The 17,692-nt window shown below is 63.3% G+C and overlaps 3 protein-coding genes across 5 annotated transcripts; 1 reads left to right on the top strand and 2 right to left on the bottom strand.

Moving 5' to 3' along the window:
• The first annotated feature begins 426 nt into the window (after positions 1 to 426).
• On the top strand, positions 427 to 2,925 carry LOC311441177 (uncharacterized protein). Of its 2 annotated transcripts, none has more exons than XM_084528909.1 (2): positions 427 to 526; positions 1,060 to 2,925. In XM_084528909.1, the coding sequence occupies exon 2, from the start codon at positions 1,084 to 1,086 to the stop codon at positions 2,152 to 2,154; it is 1,071 nt and encodes a 356-aa protein (XP_084385035.1). In that variant the 5' UTR covers positions 427 to 526; positions 1,060 to 1,083; the 3' UTR covers positions 2,155 to 2,925. The 2 variants fall into 2 exon arrangements, with proteins under 2 accessions (XP_084385035.1, XP_084385036.1); XM_084528910.1 differs by having other exon boundaries at positions 478 to 507.
• A 260-nt stretch (positions 2,926 to 3,185) lies between these two features.
• On the bottom strand, positions 3,186 to 7,780 carry LOC311441176 (PHD finger protein 13-like). Of its 2 annotated transcripts, none has more exons than XM_084528908.1 (5): positions 7,566 to 7,780; positions 6,339 to 6,431; positions 5,545 to 6,160; positions 5,204 to 5,239; positions 3,186 to 5,045 (listed from the first exon to the last, which is right to left on the bottom strand). In XM_084528908.1, exons 1-5 carry the CDS (start codon positions 7,659 to 7,661, stop codon positions 4,819 to 4,821), a joined length of 1,068 nt encoding a protein of 355 aa, XP_084385034.1. In that variant the 5' UTR covers positions 7,662 to 7,780; the 3' UTR covers positions 3,186 to 4,818. The 2 variants fall into 2 exon arrangements, with proteins under 2 accessions (XP_084385034.1, XP_084385033.1); XM_084528907.1 differs by having other exon boundaries at positions 5,204 to 5,242; positions 7,566 to 7,756.
• Positions 7,781 to 8,125: 345 nt separating this feature from the next.
• ABCF3 (ATP binding cassette subfamily F member 3) lies at positions 8,126 to 17,460 on the bottom strand. Its single transcript, XM_084528906.1, has 21 exons — positions 17,332 to 17,460; positions 17,008 to 17,155; positions 16,850 to 16,929; positions 16,693 to 16,745; positions 14,992 to 15,089; positions 14,756 to 14,878; positions 14,298 to 14,564; positions 14,029 to 14,109; positions 13,484 to 13,543; positions 13,236 to 13,292; positions 13,016 to 13,038; positions 12,672 to 12,727; positions 12,280 to 12,480; positions 12,009 to 12,085; positions 11,715 to 11,759; positions 11,313 to 11,445; positions 10,828 to 10,916; positions 10,531 to 10,622; positions 10,131 to 10,263; positions 9,724 to 9,811; positions 8,126 to 8,933 (listed from the first exon to the last, which is right to left on the bottom strand). The coding sequence occupies exons 1-21, from the start codon at positions 17,402 to 17,404 to the stop codon at positions 8,775 to 8,777; spliced, it is 2,136 nt and encodes a 711-aa protein (XP_084385032.1). The 5' UTR covers positions 17,405 to 17,460; the 3' UTR covers positions 8,126 to 8,774.
• Between the last annotated feature and the right edge of the window lie 232 nt (positions 17,461 to 17,692).

Raw genomic sequence — 17,692 nt, 5'->3', positions numbered from 1 at the left:
ACCCTACAAGTGTGTGTCGGGGTGGGCCCAGCAGCCCCGCTGGGCACCCACAGACCCCAGTCCTGCCGCCAGCATCCCATAGAAAGCAAACCAAGGCAGAGCCCCGGCCTGGGTGGCACTCCCCAAATCTCCCCGTAGCTCGTGGTGGGCTTAATGAGCTGCGTTATCGCCCTGAAGCTCCTCTAGGTGCTCCTAAATCACTGCAAAACCCTACAAATTTAGGGCCACCCGAGAAACCACCCCAAAAGCCGAGGAGATGCTGGGCGTGCTCAGCGCACCCTCGAGGGGTACAGGGACCCCGGTACCCCCCGGGATGAGCCCAGACCCCCCTTTGGGGGGCTCGCAGGGCCGGATCGGGGCTGATCCAGCCCCAGCCCCAGGCGGGGGTTCCCGGAGGACACCGGGGGGGGGCGCAGGGTCGGGCACGGGCGGCTGGGGGCGGCCGCACTCCGGGAAGCGGAACTCGGCGGCACGGGAGGGGCCCGGAGGGGGAGAGCCCGGTCCTCGGTGCCGGCTTGGGACGGGGGTACCGGGGGTACCGGGGGGAAGGTACCGGGGGGGCACCGGGGGGAGAAAGGGGGGGGTATCGGGGGGTTTTGGGGAGCACGGGGGTGTGGGGGGGAGAGGGCAGAGCCGCAGCAAACCCCCAGGGATGGGGGATCGGGAACCGGGATGGGGACCGGGGGTGGGGATGGGGACGGGGATGTCGGTCCTGGGGGGTCCGAGGGGCTCCCGGTTTCCATACGGTGCCCCCACCCCAGCCCCGCCCGGGAGGCTGCTTCCCTCTAGCGGGCAGAGCCCGGCAGGACCGGGGCTGGGGGGGTCGGTACCGGGGGTGTCGGTACCGGGGGGGTCGGTACCGGGGGGGAGCAGCCCAGTACCGGGGGGGTCACCCCGGTGCCTCCCAGTTCCCGGAGCAGCCCCCCCCGTCCCCCCCTTGCTGCCGCAGCCCCGATCGGGCGAGGCGAGCCCAGGCTTGTCCCAAGCAGGAAGAAGGAAAAAGGGAACTCGGCCCCGATCTGCCCTGAATTTTTCCTTTTTCTGTGCCCCCTCCCTCAGCGAGAAGCCCGCTGAAGCCCAGCCATGGGGCGGCCCAGGAAGGATGCTGGCAGCACCGCGTCCCCTCGGCCGGCGGCGGCCCCCAAAACGTCCCCCGCCGCCCCACCGCCGTCTGCCTCGGCCGCCCGTGCCTCCAGGAGCACGCCGGTGGCCGGACGGAGCCAGGAGGCGAAGCCCAGCTCGTCCCAGCCAAAATCCACGGCGGTGGCGTCCCGTGGGGCACGAGGCAATGCCGGGGAGCAGCGTGGAGCGGCCGGCGGGGGCTCCTCCGCCAGCACGAGGAAGACGACGGCAGCCAAAGGAGCTGAAGGCCAAGCGAAGGCTGAGCCGTGCCCCGGCAAGGCTTCGTCCCGGTTCCTGGCCCCCCTGGACAGCCAGGACATCCCCCGGGTGGAGAAGGAGACGCGGGGCCAACGCAACAACCCCAAGTGGTACGAGTGGAGGGAGAACCGCATCACGGCCTCGGTGGCACCCCGCATCGCCGGCAGCAAGTTCGCCAACGGGCGGACGGACGAGGTGCCGCGGTCGTATCTGAAGGCGGTGGTGAGCCCCGGCCCCACGGCGCAGACGCCGGCCATGTCGTGGGGCATCCGCAACGAGAAGGCGGCCGTGCGGGCCTACGAGCAGCTCAAGTCGCAGGAGGTGGGCCGGCCGGTGCGGGTGGAGGACTGCGGCCTCTTCATCCACAAGGAGAAGACGTGGATCGCCGCCAGCCCCGACGGCGTCGTCACCGAGGCGGACACGGGGAAGCCGCTGGGGCTGCTGGAGGTGAAGTGCCCCTACAAGCACCGCAACAGGACGGTGAGGGAGGCCTGCAAGGACCGGGACTTCTGCCTGCGGGTGGACGGCGACTCCTACGCGCTGAAGCGGGACCACGACTACTTCACCCAGGTGCAGTGCCAGATGGCGGCCGCCGGCATGCGGAAGGCCGACTTCGTGGTGCACACCAAGAAGGAGACGGCCGTGGCCCCCGTCGAGTTCGACGACGAGTTCTGGGGGCAGACGGTGCCCAAGCTGGAGAAGTTCTACACCGAGGCCGTGATCCCCCACCTGGAGGAGCAGGCCGGCGGCTCTGTGTGGGCCAAGGAGGAGTAGATGCCCGTCCTTGCTGTCTAGGATTCTCGCTTGGCTTTGGGTTGGCCGCGCAGACCCAGCTTGGGCCCCTAGAATAGAAGCTGCACCTGAGTTTTCTGCTGTCTCTCAACCACTCACTGCCTCTGCCCCAGCGCTGCTGCATCAGGATGGAAGAATCTGCACCAGAAGGGCCTGCTTCGGTAAGGGACCTGCCAGTAATGACTTAATCTGCCCAACAAAGGAGAAAAGTCCTAGAGGTTGTCCAGCACGGCCCTATACTCCTCACTGCCCACCAGTTCAAGCCCACAGCACTCTGATGGCAGCCAGCACACACCGAGCCCACCTGCGGGGAACGCCAGATCCCTCTGCACTGGAATGAATAATGGACTCATTTTGTGGGGAAAACTGGATCCTTCAGCACCTACACTACTGTCAGGACTAATCCTTAATTCTTCTCTGGAATGGGAACAGAATCACGGAGGGTTTTTTAGAGCCCGAGAGCAAATCAAAGCCTTTGAGATAAATCACGTTGTGCCTTAGCGGTCACAGCGGGGACACCGTTCCTCCCGAGCCACCAGCCCTGCTGGCCCTGGAGCCGTCCCAGGGCACTCAGAAAGGGGGCACTGGCTGCAGGATGGGGACGGGGGTGCCTGTTGAGGTGACCTCCACAGCAGGGAGGCTCTGGAAGAGATTCCTGTGCCACACTCCACGCACCGCAGCAGGGCAGGGAGGTGAGCATCACCCCTTTGCAGCATGGCTCGCTCTGTTAAATAAAACCTGTGTTGGATTGCATCTTCTCTGGTGGTTGTGCAGCTGGGGGGTTACCTGGATGGGGGGGTTCCCAGCTGGAAGTGTTTGATTTTGGCCAGACAGCCCCTGGCCAGCGGTGCCCAGCTCCCTGTCTGGGCTGGGAGCTCATGGGTTGTGTCTCAGGGCAGCTCCCTGTGAGCTGAGGCAGCCTGGAGGTGCCAGCCCCACAGGGCTGCCCCAGTTCCATAAGAGCACCCCAAAATTCACCCAGGGGAGGGAGAAATACGCCAAAGTCACCCCCGTTATGGCAAAAGTACTTTATTATATACAGACGACTCCAGCCACACTCCACAGGGCAAGGACCAGAATTTTGCTATTTTACATATCCATACAAAGTAACTATAAAAACATAAAGCACTTTTGGGGCCCAGGCTTTCCACAGGAGGAGAGGCACAGGGACGAGCCTGGGGGGTTGCTGGGTGGCGGGGGGCTGCCCCCCACCCTCCCCCAGCCTGTGGTCCCACAGTAACCAGATGTGCAAGTAGGAAAGAACCCAGTTAGGAGAAATAGTGATGGGACTGGCAAGTTGGGGTCTGTGTCCCCCCCCTGGAAAGTGCAGAAGGCACGCGGGCCAGGCTCTTTGGAGGGGCTGTGAGGAGGAGGAGGTGGGAGCAGACCGTCGGTGCACGCACACACACACACACCGCTCCCAGAGGGAGGAGGGTGGTGGGGAAAAAACCCTTCCGCTCTGAAACTTGGAGGAGGCCTGGAGCGGGCAGGCCCCGTGCCTCCGGAGCAGCAGTTGCATAGCAGAAGGGGCTGAGGGCCTGCCCTTGACAAGATATCAGACTTCACTCTACGTGTCCAGGAAAAAAAATAATAATAAAAAAAAAAGAGAAACCAACAATTTCTCTGCAGGAGGGAGCGCTCAGAAGCAAGGCCCTCCTGCACCTGGGCTGCATCGGACCCAGGGCTCAGCATCCAGCTGCTGCTTAAGCCGATGCTTCACCTGCAGGCAGGAGGTGGCCACAGGGGACAAGGTTCAATTCTTTTAAACTGGAAAACATGGAAACCACCCAAACCTCCCCTGCTCCCCTTTCTCTAGGGCTCCCCAGCCCTACCAGTTTTGAGGGTAACCGTTCGGGTCTCCTACCACAAAGCCCACATCCCTTTTGAACAGGAGACTTCAGTGCAACTGGAGAATGTGAACCGAGGAGGACTCCTCGGCAAGAACAACTCGTCTAACAATCTACTCGGACTATCTTGGGGCCTTGTGCACAGCAACCAAAATCAGGAGCACCACCGGACAGGGGCAGGGCCTCCCCTGCGCAGCCTACAAGGCTGATGAGCCAGAGGTGGGACACCAAACCCCCAGGGAAGAGCAGCCCAGTCTGCTTCAGGTGTTGGCAGGAGCAATATTCCTTCCCTCCCATCCCAGAGGGCACACTGCATGGAAGAAGCCTGCCTGGGCTGCATCCCTGTGCTGGAAGAGGATCGGGTCACTGGGGCTTTGCCATCGCAGCTCACCCCGAGGCCCAAGGCAAGGACAACGGTGAGGAAAAAGGAGGAAGGGGAGTCACATCTCGGGATAAGTGTAAGCTTCCACCACACCACAGGGAAACTATTTGGACTAGGTTCTCCTCGGCTGGCCTGGGGGAAAGGCACTGAGCCAGGTTTGTGCAAGGACAGAGATGTTTCTGAGCGACCTAGTGCATGGCTCTTCTCCCCCCACACCCCTGGGGTCACCGAGCTCCGTGGTTAACGCGACCACCGGGGAGGACGGCAGCTCCCAGGAGGCAGAAGAGCAAGGGGGACAGCCCAGCACCGTGGCCCAGCCCTTCCCCTGCCGTTACTGTGCATTGATTGTCTAGCCAGACTGAGCTACAGCCTTCGGTTTAAAAAGGGGCCCCCCAGCCTCCCTGCTCTGGAAGAGCCTCAGTCACAGAACCGCTTGCGGGGCACCGTCCGAGCTCGGTTCGAGCGGCGGATCTCCTGCTTGGCGTCACGGCATCGCTGGCAGATGAAAACCTCAGGCACGTTGGATTTGCGGATCTTGGCACAGGAGAGGTGGATCCAGGTGGCACACTCGTTACATTCGATCATGGGCCTCCCCGCGAAGGGCTTCAGGCAGAAGCAAGTGATCAGATCCCAGGCGTCGTCGTCTGGTCGGGGAGAGAGGGACACCGCTCAGCACCCACCTCACCAGCACCCCCCCGCTGCAGCCTGAGCAGCCCCCCAGGGAAAAGCCTCCAAGGGCACAGCACCACCTCTAAAGCCACAGCCAGTTCCACCCGCGTGGAGCAGGAGAGCCCCCACTCACCTTCTGCTTTGGTGTTGGGAGCCGCTGCGAATTCAACTGCTGAAGTTGCAAAGGGGGGAAAGAAAAAAGAAAAAAAGAAAAAAAAAAAAGGATCAGTAAGGCACCCTTACACCCCACTCCCCACTTCAGGTCTGTACCACTCACTGTACTAAAGAGCCTCCAAAGCTCCCCGCCCTTGCTCTGCAGCATCCCAGGTCCCTCTGACTTTCTCTGAAGCCCCTCACCAGGAGAGGCCAGGACCACCTGCAAGCTCTCCCCACATCCCATGTGGGAAGCTCTGGCTGAGGCAGGGACGATATTTGGCACTGACCACAGCACAGCTCCGCTCCCCAGACACTCACCACCAAGCTGAGAGCTCCCTCTGCTTGTATCTTCCCCTTCGCTTTGGTCCAAGGTACTACAAGAACTGGGGCTCTTCGCGCCTCCAGAGCACTGCTCGTGCTCCTTTAGCTGCGGCTCGTCTCCTGCGGGCTTCTCTGCCCCCTGCTCTCCGTGCAGCCAGTCCTTCTCCTCCTTCAGGGGCTCCTCCAGAGGGGCGCTGGGCTGGGGGTCCCCAGATGGCTCGATGGGGGGCTCCGAGAATGGCTCTTTCACAGGAGGCACCTGTCCCTCCAGCGCAGCCGGCTCCTTCCCCCGGTCCTGGTCCAGCACCGAGCTTTTCCCAGCGCTCGGCGGCGCCTTCTTCTCCACCTCCTGCTCCAAAACGAGTTTCTTCGCTGGAGGTTTCTTCCTCTTGCTCTGCGGGGGCCGGATCTCGTAGAAGCCGGCGGGGAAGGCCGGGCAGTCGGCGAGCAGGCTGCCGTCCGCAGCCCCCTTGGCCACGGCCGTCCTGCTCCTCCTGTCGTCCGCCAGGAGCTGGCAGTCGGAGGAGGGCAAGGAGGCCCAGCTATCGCTGTCCTGCGTGCTCCCCGTGCTGTTCTGGGGGCTCATGCTGCCGCCGTGGGTCCAGGGCTCGTTCTGCAAGCAGGGGAGAGGCAGGGCTAGCAGGAGACACCACAGCGCGGGCATTCGGGGTACGGAGAAAGGGAACGGGGATGGAGAATGACCCTCCCCGACCTCCAGCGGGGGATCAGGAGCCGGGTGTGTACCAACAGGACACCCGGAGGGAGGAGGATCACCCCGCAAGCCCACTCACCTCCTCGGGGTAGGGGATGTAGCCGGCGTAAGCCAAAACGAAGGTGCAGAACTGGTTGAAATCCTCCACGGTTCTCTGCCGTTTCTGCAGCGGCTGCGACAAACGGCACTCGGTGGTTACACCCCCGCCCCATCCCGGCACCAAACACCGGGGTCCCCCCAACACCCGTCCCCCCGTTACCCCCCCCCCATCCCGAACCCAGCGCGGCGGCGGCGGCCCCTTCCTTAAAACCCTCATTTATGGCAGGGGCGCACCCACAGCCGGCAGAAACCCCACAGCGCGGCGTTGACTCAACGCCCCGGGATCCCCGCCCCGGGAACGGGACTGGGACCAGTTGGGGCCAGCAACTGGGGGAGCACCCCAAAAGGGGACCCCTTGAGACCCCCGGGGGGGGGACAAAGTCTGGGAGATAAAACTCCGGGGAGCCGCCCTCCGGTGTGCCAAGGGACCCACAGGGAAGGGCTGCCCGGTGCCCCCACTGCCCCCGGTGCCGCGTGGGTCCCCGGGGGGCTGTATGGGGTCTATTTTTGGGGTTCCCCCCCAAAAAAAACCCACATCCCCCCCGCACCGGGGGTACCGGCAGCGCGGCGGGGGCTCCTCGCGTGGCCCCAACCCCTCCTGCGGATGGGGAACGGCGGCTCCCGACCCCCCCCCCGACCCCCCAGACCCTTTTGGGGCCCGGTGCGGGTTGTGGGGGGCTCCCCCTCGGTGCCCCCCCCTCAGCCCCGTCCCCTCCCCGCCCGGGGTCCCCGCCGACACCTGATCGCTCCCAAGATGGCGCCCGCGCTCCCGGGCTGCCCGGGCCGGCCGCCCCCCGCCCCGCAAGGAACCGGGCTCTGCTCCCCCCTTCCCCGATACCCCAAATCCCCCCCAAACCCCCTCACCCACCCCATAACCCCCCCCCTCCGTGCCCGCACACCCACACGGCTGCCGGGCACGGCGGCGGACACGCGGGGTCACCCCCACCCCGGGGCACCGCCGCGCAGCTCCCCCCCCGCCCTCCAGCACGCCGAGACCCCCCCAAAATCCCCTCAGAGCCCCAACACACCCCACAGGACCCCCACACATCCCCTACACCCCCACACACCCCCCGGGGCCACGCGGGGAGGGCGCCCACGCAGCGCCCCCCAGCACCCCCCAACCCTCCCCGGTCCCCCCCACGGTCCCGGTGCCGGTCCCGGTGCCCCCCCCGGTGCCGGTCCCGGTGCCGGTTCCCCCCCCGCTCACCTCCTCGGGCCCCGGGGAGCCGGGGCTGGGCACGGGGCTGCTCCCCACCGAGCCTGGCCGGCCGCGGGGGCACGGCCGCTCCCCGCCGGTGCTCATAACGCCCGCGGGCGAGGCTGGACCGGCGGGCAGCGGACCCCAACCGGGCCGGTTCCCCCCTCCTTCTCCTCCTCCTCCTCCTTCTTCTTCTTCTTCCTCCACCTCCTCCTCCTCCTCCTCCTCCTTTCGGTGCCCGCCGCCGGTCGGAGCGAGGCCGCCAGCACCGCCCCGGCCGCAGGGGCGGGCCCACCTGGGGGCGGCGGGGAAGGCGGAGGCGGCGCCTGGCTGCGGGTCCCGTCCCCCCAAAAACCCCATGGATGAAGCCCCCCCGGGGGATGAAGCCCCCCTAAGGGTCCCCCCCGCTTCGCCTCCAGCCCCCGCTGCCCGCAGAGCGCAGCCGGATCCAGGGGGTGAAGCTCATAGTGCCCCCCACCCACCCCCCTGAGGTTTGAGGTTGGCAGCGAGCCCCCCGACCCTAAAACAAAAAATCTCCCCCCCCCAAGGACACGTTGAGGCACACCGAGTAGCGTTCTGCTTTTATTTACACCACCACCCCCGTGCTGGAGGGGCCCGCTCGCACCCCGCACCCCGTGGGGGCACGCAGGCGAGCCCCATGGGGGGGGACAGGCGAAGCGAACCCTCGCCCCCGGTGCTTGCAGGGGTTTGGGAAGAGGCTGGGGGTGGTTGTAGCAGCAAAGGTCTCGCTTCCCGCCCGGGCAGCAGAGAGGACGGGAGTGTAAGAGAGCTGGGGAGAGAAACACAGTGTGGGAATCTGACCAGTGCGCACCAGTTAACCAGAAAAAAAAGAAAGAAAAAGGCAGTGGGGGTAAGCGAAGAAAGGAGAACAGCTCCTCTCCTGCCCTCGCGAGCACGGAGTTACAACCAGGGTGGGGGGACACCTCCTTTCCTCATCCCAGCGGAGCAGCAGCTCCAGGCACGGCCCAGGCCTGGAGCACGGCGCAGGCAGCGCCCACGAGGAGCAGCGCCCGCGGCTCCCGGTCCCTCGCTGTCCTTGCACGGGCGGCCGGGCAGGAGGGGAGAGCAGTTCGGGTGGCAGCTGGATGGCGTGGCTGGGGTCCGTGCCACCTCCTCGGCGCTCCGCCGGGCTCGGCGTGGCTGGAGGCTGCAGCGCCCGAAGCCTCCTCGGGCAGGCTGGGCCCCCCCCGGCCTCGCTTATAGGAAACCCTCCTTTCGGAACTGCTCCTTCAGGATGTCTCTGTACTGGTCGAAGCCGCCCTCGATGCGGGTGACGGTGGCGTTCTCGCACACCCACAGCTCCTGGCACACCAGGCGGATGAAGCACTCGTCGTGGGACACCAGGATGATACCGCCCTGCGAACCCAGGAGGAGAGAAAAGGAACTGAGGGGACCCCGCACGTGGTCCTTTGTGCCCTTCCAGCCAGAAACGGGACTTCAGGTTTCCACTTGCACTGGGGAGAGGCACGGTGCTTCACAGCCAGCCACCAATTCCGGCCTTGCCTAAGGGCTTTCCTGCCTTCAGCTGGGATGGACAGATCTGGTGCGGAGGAGGCACGTGCACAGCAAATGCTTAGGTTCCCTTCCCTGAGGGCAAGCACGGGGTTTGCCACTGGCTCTCTGGACCTCTGACAAACTTTGAGGATGGAAATTCTAGTTGGAGGCAACGACAGCCAAAAGGTGCCGGGACAAGGCCCTGAGTAACCTCGTTTTTCTGTTGTAGGGAAAATGACCTAACCCGGGCAAGTACAGAACAGCAAGAACCGGGTTCATTACAGCGCTACCTGGAGGCTCAGCTCTGAGCCACAAAAACCTGCCTGAGGAACAGCCACGAGGGCCCCAAGGCAGGGCTGGGCGCTGCACGCAGCAGCAGGGGAGCGGTCACAGCCCGTAGGTGGCTGGCCAAGATGGGGGACAAGCTGTGCTCTGGCTCGCTGCTGCTTCTCTCAGCCAAAACCAACAAGTGAAACAAGCCACCAGCACAGACAGCTAAGGCAGAAATGCGACCAGCCTCCCACCGCATCTCCTGGACTTGAAACCACCACTGGAATTTCATGGTCCGCTCCTGGCTGAAAAACTGAGTCACCCAAGCTGGAGGATGCAGGAAGTGTTAGAAAAATGGGAGATCTCGGCTGCCGAGCCTTACCCGGAACTTATTCAGCGCCTTCGCTAGTGCCTCGATGGTCTCCATGTCCAGGTGATTTGTCGGCTCATCCAGGATGTAGAAGTTTGGACTGGAAGAGAAGACAGCCCTGAGCACCCTGCCCGCGCCCCTGCGCACTGCTGGGCCCTCCATGCATGCAGGAGTCGAGGCAATGGCTTTAACCACGTAAAGCCACAGCCACGGGCACTGCATGGCCCCAGGGTCTGTGCTGCCCAGCTCCAGGGACACCTTCTGAGCTCAAAGCAGCAGGAGATAACCGCCTGCCTCCTCCCCCACAGTCCCCAGCAGGTGACAATCTCCCTCCCCAATCTCCTCTCCCTTCCTCCCGGTGAAGCAGGGCCCCAAGGATGTGGCCCCGCACAAACTTCCCAGGTGTGGGAGGGAATTACCAGGACATTGTCATCTGCGCAAAGGCCACTCGACTCTTCTGCCCTCCAGACAGGCTGGCCACAGGGCGCACGGCCAGCTCCCCCGAGACGCCGTAGCTCCCCAGCTGATGCCGGTACTCCTCCTCCGTCTTCCCTGCGGGAGCACGGCACAACACAGATATGGCACACGAGCATCCCGGGACCTTGGGGCCAGCTGGAGCTTCCTGCAGTGCCCTTGGCCCGCATCAAGGCCAGGCAGCCGAGGGATTTGGCAGCTGCTCGGAGGCAGTGCCCGAGCGGAGGGTTTGTGTGGAAAAGGCTGACTGACACAAGCAGGGACAAATTTGTCTGAGGGACAAATCGATCTGCGTGGCAGGGGAGATTCAAGTGGCCCAGAGCTCCTCATTTCTCCAAAACCCACCTGGGAACTTCCTTGCCAGCAGCTCTACAGCACTGATGTTCAGGTCTAGTTGATCCACGTGGTGCTGGCTGAAATAGCCGATCTTAAGGTTTCTGCAGAAGGAGGAGAGAGACGGGGAACTGGCACCGGGCGCTGTAACCGCAGCACTCCCAGCTGCAGCTACAGGAAGGGGGCACAAGAGGGGGGCGTGCGGCTCCCATCCTCATCACAGCAGCAGCCGTCACCCCAAAGCACAGCCCCGGAGCCCTCCCCAGCTGCACCATTCCCCCCCGTCCCCCAGCCCTTCCTACCAGGTACCTGTGAGCATGCCTGATCCCTCTGACTGGTGCCAGCTCCCCCATTAAGATCTTTAGCATGGTCGACTTGCCAGCTCCGTTCTCCCCAACCTAGAGAAGCAGCAGCAGCATTGGAGAACATGAAACCCACAAAGGTACCATGGAGAGGGGGGCAGTGATCAGGGAATTCAGCTCTCCTGGATGATCACGCAGTGGAAGGGGCAGGATGAGTGCCAAACCAGTGGCTCCAGCCACCTGGAAGCTGCGTTCCTATCGCTGAGGAGCTGCAGGCACAGCACTGCTGGAGCACGTTCCCTCCCCAGCCCTCGAGCCCAAGGATTAATTGGTCCCAGCCTCATCTGGATGTCCCCAGGGAGGAATATTTCATCCAGAATTCAACTGGACAAGGACCTGAGCAGCCTGACCTGACATGGAAGCTGGCCCTGCTTCGAGTGGGGACAGCCACGGCCCCTCGCAGCCACCCTTCCCCTGCAGTCCCAAACCTACCACACAGATGCGGGACTCCAGGTCGGCAGAGACAGAGAGGGAACGGAAGATGTAGTGACTTGGGTCGTAGCAGAAATCTACTTCATCTAGCTGCAGGATGGGGGGGGAGAACTTCTCAAAGCCATCAGGGAACCTGGGAAGGCAGGAAGAGGTGAGAGCTGGCCAGGGACTTCAGAGACCCTGCTCCCAGCCCCCCTGGGACAACCACTGCAGGTGGCAAAGGGGGCTCCCGAGCATGCAGGGCCTCTGGGAGGGACGGTCACGAGGAGGGGACGCAGAAGGAGCCCAGCCTGAGCGTGGGGGCCCATCCAGACCCCATGCTGGAGGAGGAGCAGTGGTTATCCCAGGAGGAGCTCAGGGCGAAAAGGGAGCCGGGTCCCTTACAAGCAAAGGGACACTTACTTCATCATCACCTCAGACTCCTTGTCCACAGGTTTCAGCTCCGGCCTGCAAGAGGGAAGAGGTGTAACTGAGGAGCCCTGCACTGTCCCCACACCAGCAGCCCAGCTCTGTGAAGCCTCATCCTAGGCAAAGCCTCTGGACCAGAGAGAGAGCACCCAAAATCCAAGCCACCCCCATCCCTCCAGACACACAGTGCCTTCCAGGGCCCTGGGGACCACCTGGGAACATCCAGTTCTTCCCATAAACACCTAACACCTCCCCCAGCCTCCAGAGGGGAGCAGGACAGGCACTCACAGCTTCTCCAACAGCTTGAGCTTGCTCTGTACTTGGGACGCCCGGTTCGCGTTATACCGAAAGCGGTCGATGAAGACCTACAAGTGACAAAAAAGCATCAGAAAACCCCCGGGCTCGTTCAGCCACAGGTCACTGCAAGACTGAACAGCGATGAAAACTCCAAGAGCAGAGATTACTGGAAGCAGGGCAGCCCGGGAGGCTCACTAGAAGCAGGGAGAAAGGTGCAAGGCTGGAAGAAGAGTGTCCAAACCCTACTGGTGTCCCCCAGTACCTGGATATGCTCGCGGTACTGCTGCTGCGCTTCGTACTCCCGCTGCTGGTTCTTCAGTCGCTCCTCCTTGGTCTTCATGAAGTTCTCAAAGTCCCCCCGGTAGGCGTCCAGCCGCAGCGAGTGCAGGTGGATGATGTCCGTGGCCACCGCGTTGAGGAAATTCCTGTCGTGGGACACCACGAGGATGGTCGACTGCCAGGTCTGGAGGAGACAGCGAGAGGGAGACCCGAGGGAGCCTGAGCGTCATCGAGCTGCAGCACGGGGCCCGATGCCACCACGCAGCCCGCGAGGCTGTCCCCGTCCCCTGGCTGCTGAGCCCAGCACGGGGCCGGAGCCCCTGCAGCGCACAGGAGCCGTGGCCAAGGCTCGTGCTGCCCTGCACCGCCCCGTACCTGCAGGTAGTTCTCCAGCCACAAAATGGCCCTCACGTCCAGCATGTTGGTGGGCTCTGAGGGAAGAGAGAGGCGCTGAGGTTAGGAGGGGTTGGGAGGACTGGGTTACACCTTTTTTACATAGGAAAGGCTAGTGGGCAGCCAGGGGGGCTGCCCGAGCAGGCTTCCTGGCTGAGGATGGCTCCACGCCATCTCCAGGGAGCAGTGACAGCCCTGCGAGCACCGGCCCTGTCACGCAGGGCTATTTTGAGCAGGCAGCTAAAGGCCACGGCTGCGTTCCCAACCCAGCAAGGGCATGGGCAGGCCCGGCGGCAGGGGTAGAAGGGCTCCCGGGATCAACTTACCGTCCAGTAGAAGGAGATCTGGCCTAGGGAAAACAAGAGAAGCATCAGAAGCAAAAAGAGCACAGGGTCAATGCAAAGCACGTTTTACCGTGCGTCCAGAGCCCTGATGCCTCGAAAGCCTCCCACCCCGAGAGGCTGAGTCGAGAGAACAGCCAGGCAAGGCAGCCCCCCTGCCCTCTGCAGCACAGACAGCAAGGAGGGCTAACAACTGGCCACCAACCTGGCAAACAGGGCTCTGGCTAAGGCCAGTCTCATCCTCCAGCCTCCAGAAAACTCTCTGAGGAGAGAAAAGGTCGTACCCGGGGGTTAGAATTTAATCAGAACAACCCCACCTGCCTGGCTCCCTGCTCCCCACAGCCCTTTTCTCTCTGCTGTCAGCCACGGACAGCTCATCCCTGCAGGCACAGCACGAGTTCTGCCCAAACCCATTTAATTTCAGTCTCTGCTGTCCAAAGCCTGGGCACTTACTTGGTTGTCTGTTGTTGCATCTTGGCGTTGAAGCCCAGCCCAGCGAGGATGACAGACGCCCTGGGGGAAAGGTGAGAGAACAGGAAGGTGGCACCCCGTGCACCTACAGAGCACAGCCTCAGGTCCTGACCCACTCTGCTGTATAGCTTAAGTCCACCCTGGTGCACAAAAACTCCCCTTTGTGCCCAAGAGCAGCGTTTGGCTGGGAAATGCAGCCCAGCAAGGCACAGCACCCACGTGAATTCCCAAGAGATTCCCAAGAAGCTTTCAGCTCTTTGGCCAAGAGGAGAGTTACAGCCACCACCATCCCAGAAATGTTCCCCAGCCACCAGGAACCTGGGGAGGAGCAGCAGCAACAACGCAAGCCATTTGGGGCAGAAATACCCAACACCTCCAGCTTCTGGGGGAAGCTCGAGTACTTCTAACCCAGAAGAGCCCCTGTCCCCTCATGCTGGATCCCAGGGGCACAGCATCACCCTTCCAAGCTGCAAAGCACATCTCGCCATGCCAGCAGACAGCAAGCAGTGCCTGCAGGGTCACCTCACCTCGCTGGGGCCTTGTCTGCCTCAATCTCCTCCAGCTTTGCGTAGATCTCCGACAGCCTGGCACCTTCCGTCCCTTCTCCCCTGGAGCAGAGCAAAGAGGAACACGTGGGATGGACTGGGGTCAGGGGCTGAGCGCTGCGGGAGGCTGATCTCCCCAGGCAGGACTAAAGCGAGCCCTGCTGGAGTCCTCCACTGGAAGGGAGAGATCTCACAACAAGACTTCGTGGTCAAGAGGCTGTAGAAGGGCTGGAAATCCAGCAGTATCTCACCTGCCGGCGTTAACCTTGGCCGTCAGCTCCTTTTCCTCCCGCAGCAGGCTCTCCCGAGTGGTGTCACACTCCAGCACGCTCTGCAGGGCCGGCGTCTCGTCCCCCGCCACCTCCTGCTCCACGTGGAGGATGCTTATGTGCGAGGGGATGCGCAGGCTCCGACTGGCGATCATCTTCAGCAGCGTGGTCTTCCCCAGCCCGTTCCTGCCCACCAGCCCATAGCGCCGGCCAAACGCCAGGTTCAGGTCTGCTCCCGCCAGCAGGACACTGCAGGGAGGGAAAAAAACAGCTCCCTGCTCATCCCGCCCCATGGGGAGAGAGGAAAACAGCAGCCACCTCCCCCCAGCACCTTTCCAGGCTGTGCTGAGGCCATGCAACCACCACGGAGCTCTCCAAACCACACCTCAGCACGTCCTGCAGCCCAGCAGGGCCCGTCCCACCGTCCCCTCTGCACTCACCGCTCACCGAAGGAGACGTCGAAGTTCTCGATGCGGACGTCGTACGACTTGTTCTTGCCTGAGGACTCCATGCGAGTCTCCTTCTTGCTGGCAGCCTGGCTGGCAGTTGCCTCCTCGAGGACCCTGCAGGCAGGCGGAAGACAGAGAAGGGGGCTCAGCAGGAAAGTTGAGCCCAAACCGATCTCAGCCACTCTCGGCAGAGCAGGCGGGGCGCTGGAGGCACCCTCCGTACTCACAGAGGGCCAGATGACTTGGTGGAATCCTTCTCCATCCTCCGGTCCTGCTTGGCTTTCAGCCTGGCTTCTGCCTTCTCCAGTTTCTTGGCATCCACCATCTGGGGCACAACCAGAGCTTACAGAGAGAGCATCTTCAGCAAAAGCCCCCAAACCCCAACTCCGAGAGAAAGGAGCTCAGCCAGCCCCACCTGCCCGGGCGGAAGGGAGAGCAGGAGGGAGACAGGACAGGGGAACCAGGACAGACTCCAGCTCGTTTTGAGGAAGCTAATCAGGCCAGGAAGTCACTTCAGGACTGAAGTCCTAAATCATGCAGCAGTTCTGCCTCAGCGAGCACGGGGTTTGGCTGACCCTAACCCGAATGCTCTTTCCCACGGGCAGTTTCTCTGGTTCTCTGGGTCAGCCCAGGCACCTCAACACGGACCTGCTGCCCCAGCGCCTCCCCCGCAGCCCCTACCATCAGGCACTGCCCTTCCCCGGCCTGTTAAACTTTAGCCAGCCTGGAACTAACTCAGGTTACGCAGCAGATCAATCAAGACAGAGCCAAAGAGCGTTTAATTAAATCTGAAGGCAAAAAGAAGCCAAGCATTTTAACACAGCCTCTGGCCTTTGCCAGGCTCCCAGCCCGCTCCAGTTTATTCCTGCATCGAGTCAAATGCTTGTGGCTGACCAAAGGCCCTCCCAGGCATCTCCAGCCAGCTCTGCAGCCCGGTTCCTACAGGTAGGTGAAGTCACCCCATAAACGACACTGAGCTCCCTCAGTCTCCCCGTAAGCCATCCTCCAAAACTCGAGGGATCTGAACCTTTGCCAGTTTTTCTGAAAATCCTTCCCGAGCTGCGGCCGCGCGAGCCAGACGACAAACCGAGGAGCAACAGCCCCAGCGCCAAACCCAGCAGCAGCTGCCAGCCGCCCCCCTCAGCCACGCGGGGATCGCCCTGGGTCTCGGCTCTGGGCACGCGGTTCTGTGCTCGACGTGAAGCCCCGGGAGGAGAGCTCTGCAGCAGAGCACCCAGCAGAGACGCTGCCCACCCCGTGCAGCTGCCAATGTCCTGGCTTTGTAGATCCTCCTCGTGCCCAGACCTCGGCACAGCCAGCACAGAGGGCACCCCGGGCCGCTCCTGAGCTGCTACACACTTTTTTGGCAAGGGCATTCTGATTTCCTGCACGCCACAGAGCGTAACGACTTCCAAACTTTTCTGCTCCCCATCTTCCCAAATCACAACCCCCAGCCGCTTTTAGAGCTGGGCTGACAGCCTCCCCACAGCCCTCTGGAAACAGCAGCTCCGTGCTAACTCCCTGACCCCTGATCGCATCTCAGGGCTTCCTCCCTCACCACGTGCAGCAAGGTCACCCCCTACACCCCGATTCCACAACCCAGAGCCTTGCTGCAGAAACCAAAGTCCCTCATGAAGTCAGGCAAGCCGCGCTCTCAGCGACACAACCACGCTTCGAAGCTCATTAAGAAACAACAGCAAAACAAATCTGGTCAGATTAACGAGCTGCTAACTCCCACCGAGCCTCTTTACCTGACCGAGAGCATCACAACTCACAGGGAAGCTGCCACGAGGGAGCAGCTACACCTCAGCACGACCCCTGCCCTGGCTGCTCACAGAGGGCGAGGTGACGGGGCAGAGCGTGACCCCGCAGCCCCAGGTGTGAGTTCTTCCCAGCGGGTTACGAGAAGGACGCAGCGCTGTGCTTACCGACGCCTGGCCTCTCTTCAGCAGCAGCCCCGGCAGCAGGTCCGCGTTGGAATCTGCGGGGAGACGCTGGGTGAGGCGAGGGGGAGCCGGGAGGAGGATGACAGCTCCCTGGGGACCCCGTGAGCCCTCCGGGCAGCACGCAGCGGGCAGCACTCACCGTACCCATCCGTGATCTGCGAGAGCTGGATGGGGGCATCCAGCAGCACCTGGCTGCAGCGCTGCGCCCGGCCCTCATCCCTGCGGGCGAGGAAGAGGAGTGAGGAGGGGATGAGGAGGGGGAGGAGGGTGAGGAGGAGGAGGAGGAAGGCCGCTCACAGCTGCAGGGCGTTGAAGAGCCGCTGGCACACCTCCCGCACGGCGCCCTCGTCCTTGCCGGCCGGCGCCACCTCCTGCAGCAGCTCGCCCACCGCCTCCACCAGCTCGTCCACCGACTCGAAGTCCCCGCCGCTGCTGTGCAGGATCCCTGCGGGCACACGGCGCTGCACACACACACACACACCCCCTTTCCTCCCACCTCCCTCATGTCGCGACATGAGAGGGGACAATCGCGACACGGCCGGCGGAAAGCCGCCTTCCGCCACGCCTCCCCGCTTCTCCCCCCCCTACACCGTACCGGGACGGCTCGGGGGCCGCCCTCACCCGTCACGTAAGCGAAGACCTCGCCGTCCAGCTCGGGGAACTCGCTGCGGAGGATGTCGGCGCACGACGCCATGGCCCGAGCGGGGCCCGGCCCCCGCCCGCCCGCCCGCCGCCTCACGGCCCCGCCACACGCCCGGAAGGAGGCGCGGGGGCTGCCGGGAAAAGGGAGAGGGAGGGGGGTGGGGAGCGGGGGATGCTGGGAAATGGAGTCCTGGAGAAGGCCGCGCGTGCGCAGTGCGGGGAGAGGCATCGCTGCGGGGCGCCCTATAAGTTGAATGGGGGATGAAGGGGGCGCGGGGGGTCCCCCTTTAAAACGCTCCCAGGGGACAGGGGGCATTTAGGGTGGGTTCAACCCGTCCCC

This window comes from Aythya ferina (genome assembly GCF_964211825.1).
Source record: "Aythya ferina genome assembly, chromosome: 9".
In the NCBI taxonomy this organism is placed as follows: domain Eukaryota; kingdom Metazoa; phylum Chordata; class Aves; order Anseriformes; family Anatidae; genus Aythya; species Aythya ferina.
Note: the sequence above shows the minus strand (reverse complement) of the source record. Positions and strands in the feature narration are given on the sequence as shown.